General features: G+C 57.7%; 2 protein-coding genes across 8 annotated transcripts; one reads left to right on the forward strand and one right to left on the reverse strand.

Moving 5' to 3' along the window:
* Window positions 1-91: 91 nt before the first annotated feature.
* Garin5a (golgi associated RAB2 interactor 5A) lies at window positions 92-3,515 on the reverse strand. 5 transcript variants are annotated; one of them, XM_048329395.1, is made up of 5 exons: window positions 3,356-3,515; window positions 3,021-3,139; window positions 2,565-2,695; window positions 850-1,135; window positions 92-256 (listed from the first exon to the last, which is right to left on the reverse strand). In XM_048329395.1, the coding sequence occupies exons 1-5, from the start codon at window positions 3,396-3,398 to the stop codon at window positions 200-202; spliced, it is 636 nt and encodes a 211-aa protein (XP_048185352.1). In that variant the 5' UTR covers window positions 3,399-3,515; the 3' UTR covers window positions 92-199. The 5 variants fall into 5 exon arrangements, with proteins under 5 accessions (XP_048185352.1, XP_048185351.1, XP_048185354.1 ...); XM_048329394.1 differs by having other exon boundaries at window positions 3,329-3,515; XM_048329397.1 differs by lacking the exon at window positions 3,021-3,139 and having other exon boundaries at window positions 3,356-3,431.
* Window positions 3,516-3,583: 68 nt separating this feature from the next.
* Emc10 (ER membrane protein complex subunit 10) lies at window positions 3,584-8,838 on the forward strand. 3 transcript variants are annotated; one of them, XM_048329370.1, is made up of 8 exons: window positions 3,596-3,843; window positions 4,781-4,853; window positions 5,079-5,188; window positions 5,962-6,066; window positions 6,216-6,397; window positions 6,540-6,633; window positions 7,503-7,589; window positions 7,723-7,889. In XM_048329370.1, the coding sequence occupies exons 1-7, from the start codon at window positions 3,616-3,618 to the stop codon at window positions 7,587-7,589; spliced, it is 879 nt and encodes a 292-aa protein (XP_048185327.1). In that variant the 5' UTR covers window positions 3,596-3,615; the 3' UTR covers window positions 7,723-7,889. The 3 variants fall into 3 exon arrangements, with proteins under 3 accessions (XP_048185324.1, XP_048185325.1, XP_048185327.1); XM_048329367.1 differs by lacking the exon at window positions 7,503-7,589 and having other exon boundaries at window positions 3,584-3,843; window positions 7,723-8,838; XM_048329368.1 differs by lacking the exon at window positions 7,723-7,889 and having other exon boundaries at window positions 3,594-3,843; window positions 7,503-7,706.
* Window positions 8,839-12,619: the final 3,781 nt, after the last annotated feature.

Raw genomic sequence — 12,619 nt, forward strand, 5'->3', positions numbered from 1 at the left:
TCAGGCTCCAGGGAGGAACCAAGGGGAGGCCCAAAGTGCAAGAAGACACGGCAAGTGGGCAACACTGCCAAAAGGGCCTAGGGCCTAGTGGTTGGTTAAGTGCCAGATCTTTATTAACTTTAATAATTCATCTGTCTGCTCTGAGATGAGCTGCTTTCATCTCTGGTCCTTGGAGGGACCGTAAGGGATGTTGGCAGAATCAGAGTCCCCAAAGTTCAGAGGCCTGAGGGTCCAGTCTGGCTTCCACGGCTTGGAGCTAGGAGGGGAGAAGGAGCAGGCCTCAGACTGGGGAGGGGGAGGGCTGGGGGGTGTGCCCCCACCAGCTCCCACCTCCACATCTGCATGGCTTTAAATCTGTCCTCCTTCCTGTGCTAGACCCCCCAGCATGCACCCCCCTCCATGGACCCCTTCCCAGCTCGGGGCTCGGGGAAGCAAATGTGCCTAGGACAAGAAGCCATCTTAGCTTGGATGTGCAGAGGCCCCCATGGCATCCTCTAGGTTTCACACCCTCAAGGCCCATGGGTCACATCCTCCCTCAGGCCCAGGGGTCCAGACCTCCGTTTCCTTCTTCAGCCCTGGGGTCAGGCCCCAGCCCTCTCCCTCAGTCCTGGGGTCCAGGTCCCAGCCCCCTCCCTCAGTCCTGGGGTCCAGGTCCCAGCCCCCTCCCTTAGTCCTGGGGTCCAGGTCCCAGCCTCCTCCCTCAGTCCTGGGATCCAGACCCCAGTTTCCTCCCCCAGGTCCAGGGCTCCAGGCTCCAGTCCTCTTCCCTCAGACCCAGGGGTCCAGCCCCAGCCCCCTCCCTCAGCCCCCAGGTTCTGCCCCAGCACACCCGCTGGGCCCAGGCCTTGCCTTCACCGCCTCAGGTGGCAGCAGCCCCTCGTTGTCATCATCATCGTCGTCGTCATCGTCCTCGCTGTCCAGTACCGAGTCATCCAGTGTGAAGGGCACGGCGACCTGGGCCGAGTGGAAGCGCAGGCGGTAGAGCAGCCGCACCCACTGGCCGAACTCTCGCTCACGGGTCTCGGGTGGGGCCCGTAGCTGCAGGTAGAAGGCTCGGCCAGTGCGGAACTTGACCTTGAGCTGCAGGCGACTCTCATCGTGGACAAAGAGCTGGACGAACTGCAGGGGGAACAGCCTGTGCAGGAGAAGCAAGGGGAGGCCTCGGGTGCAGCTCCTCCCCACCGCCCAGCCGCCAGAGGGCGCCAGCACCGCCTCCTGATCAGAACAGGCCCACCACAAACCCCAGGGAGGACTTCCCTCTCTGCCCCCTCTGTCCCTCCAGCCTAGCTGGCCACACTGTTCCATCAACACAGCAGGCTCTGTCCTGCCCCAGGACCTTGGCACTGGCTGTGCCCCCCTCCACCTGAAACCTTTCTCCACACATTCCCCAACTTCATTTCCCTCCTCTTTCCTTAGGAGGCACCTGCTCAGGGGGGCGATCTCTTGGCCTATTTAAAACTTCATCAACTCCACAGACCCCACCAGGGTCCCTTTTATATATATTCCCATCTGACAAACTACCATTTATTGTCTTCACAGTGAAACATGAATTGCAGGGCAGAGATGTGGGCCTAATTTTGCCCAGTGCTCTTTGCCTAGTACCTGAGCTGGCATTAGCAGGTGCTTTTCCTCTTAGCCAGAGACCTAGGCAGATAGGGCTTTTAGCCAAAGCCAGTAGAGAGGAAATTAAGGCAGCATTTGAACCTAGGCCATTTAAAGGCTGGAGACTCACACCTAAAATCCTAGTTACTCAGGAGACTAGGATCTGAAGGTCAAGGTTTGAAGCCAGTCCAAGTAGGAAAGTTGGTGAGGCTAATATTTGCAATTACCCACCAAAAAGCCAGAAGTGGAGATGTGGTTCAAGTGGTAGAGTGCTAACTAGCCTTGGGCAAAAAAGTCAAACGAGAGTGCAAGACTCTGAGTTCAAGCCCCAGTACCAGCACACACACATGCAAAGTTCTCCACTTAGGTGAGGGGGTAAATAAAAGATTATTAGTCTTGGGTATGTTCAGGATCATCCTTGCTATCCTTTTTTTTTTTTTTTTGCCAGTCCTGGGGCTTGGACTCAGGGCCTGAGCATTGTTCCTGGCTTCTTTTTGCTCAAGGCTAGCACTCTTGCCACTTGAGCCACAGCACCACTTCTGGCTGTTTTCGTATATGTGGTGCTGGGGAATTGAACCCAGGGCCTCATGTATACTAGACAAGCACTCTTGCCACTAGGCCATACCCCCAGCCCCCATCCTTGCTATCCTTATTTTTCTTTTCTTTTTTAGATAGGGTCTCACTAATGCAGACAGGCTGGCCTAGAACTCTTGATTCTCAAACAAGCAAAAGCAGAGATTATATGCATGGACCAAGGGGCCATGGCATGCAAAGATGCTGCATCCATGATTACCCCTTCCTAACCTCTGCAAAGTGTCACAAGGGCTGTTCTACCTCCCCCCCCCCCCAGCCATCTAGTCCTTGATAGTCCCTGTGGCAGGTGGCAGCTATCAGCACTTGGCCCAGGGGGCCTGGGTACCAGAGCTGCAGGAGGAGGGGGATAGATCAGACAGGACAGTCACCCAAGGAGCTGCAAGTGTCCGTTCTCCTTGGCAGGGCCAGCTAGCAGCAACAGATCAGGGAGTTCCAGGGCTGGACTGGAGGCCGCCACCCCCATGGTAACCTTGTTGGCGACTTCTCCAAACCGAGTCACCTAGAGTCACAGGCCAGAGGTTAGAGACAGGATACATAATAGCAGAGGTCTGGGTCAGATGGGAGTTATAAATCAGGGTGGGGGCCAGTTATCTTAGGGTTAAAGGCCAAGAATCATATGACTGTAATATCTGGGGAAACTGAGGCAGGGGACACAGAAGCCAGGGTTCATAATCAAGCTAAAAGACTGGACTTGGGGCGGGAGAAAGGTCAGGTCACTAGGAGCTGGTGGTAAGCAAATCTGTGCCGTGGGTAATGGTGGAACAGCACTTCATCACATGGGGAGGGGGGCTCTGGGGTTTGAGGGAGGCTCTGGGGCTCCACACCTGCACGAAGTTACTCTCAAAGATGGGGAAGTCCCGCAGCTGGTCGAACTCGCCGCTCAGGAGGTGTCGTTGGAGCCGTCCAAGACGGCCATGGGGATGGGCTGGAACCAGGGGGCGTTCTAGAGGGGTGAATTTTGGGGGTCTATCCCAGGCTAGGCCTGGGTGCTCCCGCAGGTAGGGCCCAGGGTAGTACTGCGTCGAGGAAGAGGGGAAAACTACACGTTTCCCGATCGCTGACCCCATCACCTGGTGCCCTCACTGGTCCCCTCACCAGGTCCAGCCCCCCGTGGCCTGGCTGTGCTTCTCACCTGCCATCCCACCTGGTCCCGCCTCACCTGCTCCAACAAGGGCTGACAGAAATCCCTGCCCCGGCTTCATCGCAACGCCCCGCCCCTAGGTGGGAGCGGCGGGAGGAGCCAGGGTAGAAAAAGGAGAGGGCCGGGCCACGGGATTGTGAGGTCACAGCGGGCGGGTGACATCACAGGTGACGCTCGGGACAGTGACGTCACTGGAAGGGCGGGTCTCGGAGCCCCGGATGGAGAGGTGGTCGCTTTGCTGAGTAGCCGGCGCCGGCGGCCAATGAGCGCCAGTGCGCATGCGCGGGAATCGGCGCCGGCGCACGAGCATCTGGCTGCGGCTCCGGTTGCCCCCAGCGTGCTCTGCGGCGCTACGCTCGGCTTACCCTCTTGGGTGGTGGGAAGGAGCTGGAATGGCGGCGGCCGGTGCCGGGGCAACCCGGCTGCTCCTGCTTTTGCTGATGGTGGCAGCAGCGCCTAGTCGGGCTCGGGGCAGCGGCTGCCGCGCCGGGGCTGCTGCGCGGGGGGTGAGTGTTTATTAGTGCCGTACCGCGCGGCCCGGGGTCGACGGAAGTCGTGTTTTCTCGGTTGGCAGGTGCATTAAGGCAGGCAGGCAGGCAGGGTGGAGGCAAGAGGCTGGAGGACACAGGAAAGCGAGGCCGCCTAGGCAGGGAGGGCGCTGGGCCTGCACGGGGCTGTGGAGACTGTCAGACCGAGGGTCGTTCGGATCTTGAATGGATGATGGGCGGGGCTAGGGCGGGATCCTTCCTTGGATTGGCTGAGGCGGAATAGGGGCTGAGCTGAAAAAGCAGGGCGGGGCCAGTTCCCTCTAACTCCTGGATATAAGAAGCTGGTAAATATTCACAAAGGGTGTGGCCATGAGGGAGCATTGGCGAATCAGGTGTCAGACTTGTCAAAATGCAAAGCGTGGGGGCGGAGCTCCAGGGCTGAGGCCTTGGGATCGCTGTGCAGCTAGGGCCGGAAGTAGGCGGAGGATGCAGAGGCAGAAATTTGGAGGTGAGAATGGCTAGGAATGTTGAATGCACTTGACAGGTGTTGGACCTCGGGTCTTTTGGGTTACTGGCTATTTGGACTGGTAAGGTGAAAAGGAAGACATTTTGGATGGATATTGGTCCATGGATATGGAGGCTGGCTGCTCTTTAACCCATGAATAATTACGATGCGAGAATATTTATGATGGAGAATATTTGTGAAGTGAACTGGGGATGGTTGCCTTAGAACTGAAGGAAATGCTTAAGCAGGTTTGTGGGGTTTTGTAGGGGTGGATGGGAGTTTCACGAATATTCATGAGTGGGTGTTTTCTGGAGGATAGGGATGTGTGATTGGATGTGAGCTTGAAGATGAGGCTCCTCCTTCAGTCTTCCAGTCTGCCATGGGTCCTGTGGGTGCTGTCCTGTTTAGACCCAGGTAGGTCCTGAGCTGGGGACCCTGTCTTCTCTGCAGGCTGGCGCTGAAGGCCGAGATGGTGAGGGCTGTGGCACCTTGGGGCTGCTGCTGGAGCATTCCTTTGAGATTGGTGAGTCCCTCAATGTCCTCACCTGGAAAGAAACTTGGTGCCTTTGCAGAGGACAGGATATGGTGGAGATGTCCCCAGTTTGCAGATCAGAAACTGGGGCTCAGGATAAAGAGGCTACCTGGTCACACTGGGGTGGAGGCCAGGCTGAGGCTTGAATCCTGATCTCAGCCCCAGGCCACCACTGAAAGGGAAGGTGGCCATTGAATCTGGACCCCTCCTTCCCAGATGACACCGCCAACTTCCGGAAGCGGGGCTCACTGCTCTGGAACCAGCAGGATGGCACTTTGTCTCTGACACAGCGGCAGCTCAGCGAGGAGGAGCGAGGCCGACTTCGGGTGAGGTGGGGACCCCAGTGCTGGGTTGGGTATCAGGGACACGGAGTGATCTATGCAGCTGTCCATTTCCAGGCAGAATTATCAGCTCCTCTTGTGGGCCCCTCCAGGCTGGATGGCACTTTGTTTCTCAGAGCCTGGCTCAGGGCTCCTCAGGGCTCCCCAGGCCACTCCCATTCTTCCGACTGGGGTGGGGTTTGCTTGAGAGGAAAGATCCTGAGTAGCCCTGGTTAAACTAGAAGGTCCTTCTGTCACTGTTTTGTGGCCACATAGTGGGCCAGACCCCAGGGGCTCTGTCCTCCCTCATGAAAACAAACATGGTCCAATCCTGCTTCTGTTCCATGTGTAGAGGCTGGGAAACAGCAGCCGTGAGCCCACTGGCATCTTTCCTGTGGAAGAGGGGGTGTCAGTCTTCCACTACCAGCCTTTCTGTCTGGGACCTGTATGATTCTGTCCCAGCTGCCCCCCAAAAGAATTTATTGCTTGGGTAATTGGTCTAGTATGGGGTGACTGTCAGTTGTGGCTTGATCAAGGCATCTGGCAAAATGTCCTTGGGACTCACTCTGCCTCTGAGCTGGACTTTGCTGTCCTGGGAAGCTTCTCTCCCAGGTCAGATGGCCAGCTGTTCTGGCCTTGGCTACTAGCTGGGTGAGCCAGGCCAGGGACTGTGGGGTGCTGGGTGTTTGAGACTGGGGAGGGGGGGTCCTTCCCAGCAGGTCTGGCAGGCCTGAACACTGCACCTTTCACTACCCTGCCCTTCTCTGCATGTCCTGAAGGATGTGGCAGCCCTGAATGGTCTGTACCGGGTCCGAGTCCCCAGACGGCCAGGGTCCCCTGACAGTCCAGAAGTTGGTGGCTATGTTTCATCCTTTGTCCCGGCGGTAAGTCAGTGATGGGTCTTTCCCCATCATGTTGAACTCAGACCTGTGCCCAAGGTAGCAGGCCATTGCTGGAGTCCGGTGGGGTAGAAGGGCAGCAGCCCCTTCTCCGCTACCCCTACCCCAGCCCTGACGGTGGCACCCCACTGCAGTGCTCACTGGTGGAGTCACACCTCTCAGACCATCTCACCCTGCATGTGGATGTGGCCGGCAATGTGGTGGGCGTGTCAGTGGTAACATACCCTGGGGGCTGCCGAGGCCATGAGGTGGAGGATGTGGACCTGGAGCTGTTCAATACCTCCGTGCAGTTGCGGCCACCAGGAACAGCCCCAGGGTGAGGAGCGGGGGTGGGGGGGGAAGAGTATGGGTATGGCAGGGAGGGAGGTCCACCCCTGCCTTGGTTGCCATCCAAGCTGGCTGTCCCTGGGTATCAGGGTCCAGCCCCTCACCCCTTCCCTTCCCTCTGCAACCCTCAGCCCTGAGACAGCAGCCTTCATTGAGCGCTTGGAGATGGAGCAGGCCCAGAAGGCCAAGAACCCCCAGGAGCAGAAGTCCTTTTTTGCCAAATATGTGAGTGGGGCTATCCTTCCCTCCCTGCCCAGGCCCTACACAGCCAGCCTTCTCCTGTCTAGTATTCCAAACATATCCCTGTTAGCCTTGGCGAGTGGCCAGGGCTGTGGACCTGTCTGCATCAGCTCAGGCCCAGAACAACAGGGTGGGTGACCCTAGGAGCCCAAACAGCCCCTCTGGGATGGAGACCTTTGGGCATGCCAGTCTGGGCCTTGTGGGGGAAGGCATACAAGTGGTCGGGCTAGGCAGGCAGGAGGGGCAGGAGGGGCAGGGCCTGCAGGTGGAAGCCCTGGCCCCTACTGGGCAGAGCCTGCAGGAGATGGAGCTAGAAGGCAGTGGGAGAGACCGAGCTGGAAAGTTGTGGGAGTGACCCGTAGGAGGTGTAGCCTATAGGAGGCGGGGCAGACAGGCGAGGGTGTGGCCTAAGGGGTGGGGCAGAGATCAGGGCGGGGACAGCAGGGGGCCAGGCAGGACAGCAGAAGGGAGACAGCTGGAAGGCCTGGGCCCCTGAAGAGTGCACTGGGTGGGTGGGTGGCAGGATAGGGGTGCCCAGGCGGCAGAGCCTGCGCAGCCAGAAGCAAGCTGTGGAGGCCAGAGGCAGAGGTGGGGAGAAACCTGGGGGAGGCGGGCTCCACCCAGCCCTCTTTTGCTGGGGCTGGAGAGCCGCCCTCCGCTCTGCCCGCAGGCTCAGCCAGGTAAGGGCTCCGCGAGGCCCGTGGTGCCCGGGTCGAGGTGGGTGGGAGCTGGCGCCCTCGCCGGGCCCTGTGCCCCTAGCCGGCTCTCAGCTCCTGGCCCTGGCCCTTTAGCCGCTGGCCGGGCCTCTCCCTCCCGGAGGCCTGGGCCCCTGACCTGTGCCCCTCCCTCCTCAGTGGCACCTCATCCTGGGGGGGGCCGTGTTGCTCACAGCCCTGCGTCCTGCCGCCCCGGGGCCTGCGCCAACGCCGCCGGAGGCCTGAGTGAGGACCAGCCCCGCCCCACCTCGCCCTCCCGCCCGCCCGTAGTGACTAGGGGGCCGGCCCTCCCCGGCCAGCCGCGCCCGCTCACCTCCCCGCCTGTCTCTCTGTCTGTCCCTCTGTCCTGTGGCCGCAGTGGATGTACATCGTGCCCGTGGTCCTGTTCCTTATGATGTCGGGAGCGCCAGACGCCGGGGGCCAGAGCGGGGGCGGCGGCGGCGGGGGGCGGCGGCGGGGGCCGCTGAGCTGGGCCTCGACCGGGGACGCCATGCCCCGCTGGCCCCGTCCCTGCCCGCCCCGCTGTGCCCATCTCCTGCTGTGCCCATCTCCTGCGGGCAGACAGGAGCCAGCAGGCACCTGCATGGCCCCTTGGCCTCCTCGGGCCTCTGCTTTGCTATTGGCCAAGGGGTGGCAGGTTTGGGGCATTCGTGATGCCTCCCCCCCACCTCAGCCCTGTTGACTCCCTGTGACCTCCCCCCCACCCCCAGTCCAGCCCTGGCCTCCCCTCCTTGACGCCAGGCTCCTCCTGCAGTATGGGAACATGCCAGCTTCTCTCCAGCCTCCGTGCCTTCCCCCTGGGCAGGCCCCTGGCTCTCGCCCTGGTGCCGAGGGCCTGGGCCTCTGCACTAGGTGCTGACCGGGCTTCCACAGGCCAGGCTGAAGAACAGCGGAGTCCCCAGGGAAACCCAAAGTTCCAGTTAAGGCTGGAGGACAGAGGGTGGAGGGCAGAGGCGGGACCTTGACACACACACTCTGGACAGACATGGCTCCCAGCAGCCATGAAAGCATCCCTGGGGATGGGGTCTTTGGGATTTTGGCTCTCGTGCCAGCTGAGCCAGAGGTGCCTGTGAGCTGGTGTCACCTTCAGAACTGGAGGCAATGTGGCTCGAGAGCCTCCCTCCCTCCCCTTGTCCCCCCCCCCTCGACTTTTGGTTTTGGTTTTGAGACAGAGTCTTTCCAGCTTCACCCATGCTGCCCTTCCATTTGTGATTTTTCTGCCTCCATCTCCCAAGTAGCTGGGATTACAGTCAGGTGGCACCACGCCCAACTTCAGATCTTAACTGTCTAGTGCGATGCCTTCTCCTCGCAGTGGTCTTCAAGGCGTCTCAATCCATTTTAATGAGTGGAGCCTGGGGGTCCTCACATAGGTGACTGCATTCTTTCAAGCCGGCACTTTGTAGTGAGTTCTAGTCAGTTCCGAGTTCCCGCAGGCTCCCCAGGGCTCGGTTCTCATTAAACTTCCCTCCCAGTCTTTGCTGTCATTTGCTGTCTTTATTTTATGGGCTAGGATATCCAGAGCCTGGACCACTGCTGGCTCCCTGCCACACCCCACAGTTTAGCAGGACAGCCAGCTGCCCCTCAGTGTTCTGCACCCTTCCTCCACTACGTACATCAGAGGGCATCCTGGCTCCCTCCACTAGCTCCTGTCCAGGGGTGTTTGGGATGTTGGCCAGCAGTTTTGCAGGAGCTTAGGCTCCCTGATCGTTTGTGCAAGGTTCTGACCTCAGGATTCATAGTCATGGGAGGATATGTGTATGTGTGCATGTGCGTGCACATGCACACACGTGAAATGGTGACATGAGTGGCCCATTGCCACTCTGCTTCACAGTTGCCACCTCACACCAGACCCTCCAGTGGTACCTGCTTCACCCCCTTCCCCAATCCCCATCCACACCCTCCTGCTTGCCAGCCTGTGGCCTCGGCGCCCCTCCCCTCTGTGCACTTGCGCTGAGAGCCTTGTTTCAGGAGCTTCAAGGACAATGCCTTGCTCTGGCCTTGGCCAGGCCACTTGCCCCACCATCCCCACCCCCCTAGTCCCTGCAGCCTTGTCCTTTCCCTGAGGGCTCATTCTCCCTAGGATCGCCCCCCTCCCCAGCTCTCTTGTCACAGGAATTCTGATGGCAGAGCTAGTCACACTGCTGCTCTCCTGGGATGAAATCCTGCCCCTTCTGCCAGGCCCCAGGTACTGCTCTCCCCTCTTGCAGGCCCAATTCTCCTCCTTCCAGCCACAACCTCATCTGCCATGGTTCCACTCCTGTGTCCACCCCTCTGGCTCCAGCCCAGCCCTCCTCTCCCTCTCCACCCCCCTTGAACCTTTCCTGCCTGATTCCCAATGCCATTCTCTGTGCTTCCTTCCTAGCCTAGGGTTTCCTGCTGGCATTTAGCATGTGATGTTAGGGTATGGAAGTCCAGTCTAGAATTTGGAGAGGCTTCTGTCCTGGACTGGCATGTAGGAACATCACTATAGGCTTCTTAAGAACCTCAGTGAGGCTCTGTGTTGGGGAGCAGGGGCTCTGGCTTGCCTGTGGGCCCACCCACCTTGGCTTGCAGTCACCCTAACCCAAGTCCCATCTCCAGGAGCCTCCCCAAGGGGGTGCAGGAGGGGCTCATGCAGTGAGCGGCTTGGGAATTCAGAGGTACAAACTGGCCCAGAGTCAAGCTTGCTGGATACATTTTATATTAGAAGAAAACTGAACATTTCTACAGATTTTTGCAGATACTCGCCCAGCCCAGGGCCCCTCTCCCTCCCAGAAGTGTCCTTTCTGGAAGGGCCAGGTCTCAGTGTCTGATACAGCAAGGTTTCAGTCCCCCCTGCTGCCAGCAGAGGGCAGCAATCCTCATGGTCAAGGCCTTCCTGGAAGGTTGGTGGCTCCTTTCCTCCGACAAAGGTGCCATGCTGGTCCTCTGGGCAGGGTCAGGTCCCAGGAAGCTTCTGTCTGAGCAACTGCTGTCTTGATGGGCGTCAAGCACTGGTTTTCCATCCATGTGAGGTCCTCAGGAACTGAAGAGACACCTGCAGCTGATGAAAAGTTGGGTGGGGCAGGGGCCCCTGGCACCAGGCTCAGGCTTGATTCCAGGGGCCCAACGCTGGCTTACTCAGGGGTGCCCAGTTTGATCTGCCACTTACATTCTGTGGGTCTGTAGGCAACTTGCTTCCTCAGAGCCTCCTTGTTCCCTCCTTCCTGCGCTTGGTTCCTCCGGTCAGTGTGCAGCAACCAGGACACAGTGAAGAGAAAAAGAATGGTGTCAGGTGTGCCCCTAGTGGCCAGCCTCCTGCCACAGGCCTCTGGAGCCTCTGGTGGACACCCCCACCCCACAGAGAGTCTGTGGATTCTGACCCCCAGGGCAGCACAGAGGAGGAGGGAGGGGCTGCAGGGTTCTCTGCATGGCAGGAGAGGAAGGGCTCAGTGGGCCAAGAATAGGGAAGGAGGGATAGAGAGGGGAGGAGAGAGGAATGGGGGAGATGAGAACAGAGCAAAGGAACAGAGGAGATGAGGGGAACGTGGAAGAGTGCAGAGAGCAAGGATAATGGGGAGAGGAGGCAGGAAGGAGATGGAATCAAAATGGGGAGAGTCTGAACTGGTAGAAAGAGGGAGGGGGAGGTGCAGGAGGTACAGAGGCAGGGCTGAGGGGTAAGGGCTCAGAACATGTGGGAGAGAAGAGGATTCCAGGGGAGCTGAGAGGGAAGCTGTGGTGGTCAGGGACAGTGGTGTGTAGGAGGACAGGGGTAGCACATAAGGAAGACTGGAGAGAAATGAGGGTTCATTTGTGTAAAATACAAAGGGCTGGAGAGGAGAGAGAATGTGTGGAACCAGAAAGGGAAGGATGAGGGTGCAAGGAGGAGACATAGGGATGAAGAGAAGAAAAAGAAGGCAGAGGAAGAGATGGGAGGACCAAGGAAAAGGAGGACAGGAGGAAGATGAAGGACCAAAAAAAAAATTGAAAGATGGTGAGAACAGAGGAAGAGAAAAGACGGGAGAAGGTGAAGGGATGAGAGGAGGAAGAGGAAAGACTGGGAGGAGGAAAGAGAAGAAGGTAGAAAGAGGAAGGCTAGAGATTATTGAAGTAGTTGGGAGGACAGAGGAGGAGGAGGAGGTACAGAATGGAGAACTGGGGGAGAGAGGAGGGGCATAGAGGAGGAAGAGAAAGGTTGAAAGTAGGAGGAGAAGGGAAGGCAGGAGGAAGATGAAGGACAAAGGAAGAGAAGATTGAAATATGAAAGCAGAGGAAGAGAAAAGAAGTTAGGAGAAAGGGGAAAGATTGAAAGGAGGAAAGAAGGGAAGAGAAAAAGGAAATAAAGGAGAAGAGGGATAGAGATCATTGAAGTAGTTGGGAAGAGGAAAGATCAGGAGGAAAGAAGCAAAAAGGACAAGGAAAGAGAAGGGAGGAAGAGAAGGGATAGAGATCATGGAAGTGTTTGGGAAGGCATCAGAGGAGGAAGAGGAGGCACAAATGAAGGGTTGGGGAGAAGGAAGAGGAGGAGAAAAGTTGAAAAGAGTAGTAGGAGAAGGAAAGGTAGAGGACACCAGAGGGCTGGGAAGTAGTGAAGGAGTTGGAATGGCACGGAGAAAAAAGAATGTGAAAGAAGAATAGCAGGAGAGAGGAGATGACATGAGGAGGAAATGGATGGAAAGGAGGAGAGGATGGTGGAGAAAGTAACAGACATGGAGATAGTGGAGGGGAAGTGGCATGGGAGAAGACTAGAGAGTGAGAAAAGGAGGAGGAGGAGGAGCAGTATATAGAAAGGGAGGATACAAAGGAGGAGGTTGGGGAGGAGCTGAGGAGCAAGGGATGGCCGGAGAGATAGAATATGAGACAGGAGTGAAAGTAGATGGAAGGAGTGGAGAGTCAGGAGGAGGACATAAAGAGGAAATGGAGGTGAAGAGATGGAAGACAAGCAGGATTTGAGAAGGAGGAGGTTAAGAAAGAAGAGTAGATGAAAAGTGAAGAGGAGGGAATAGAGAAGAAGGATATGGAGAAGGAAAAGTAGATGAAGAGTGAGGAGGTGAAAGAGGAGAGGATGGAGGAGGAAGAGAAATGAGATGATGGAGGGGATGGAGAGCATGGCAGGGAAGGAGATAGAGGAACAAGCAGAGGAGGAGATGGAGAAAATAAAGAGGGAGGGGCTGGGAACAAGGCCTAGTGGCAAGAGTGCTTGTCTCGTCTACATGAAGCCCTAGGTTTGATTCCTCAGCACCACATACATATATAGAAAACGGCCAGAAATGGTGCTGTGGCTCAAGTGGCAGAGT

This window comes from Perognathus longimembris, chromosome 20 (genome assembly GCF_023159225.1).
Source record: "Perognathus longimembris pacificus isolate PPM17 chromosome 20, ASM2315922v1, whole genome shotgun sequence".
NCBI classification, from domain to species: domain Eukaryota; kingdom Metazoa; phylum Chordata; class Mammalia; order Rodentia; family Heteromyidae; genus Perognathus; species Perognathus longimembris.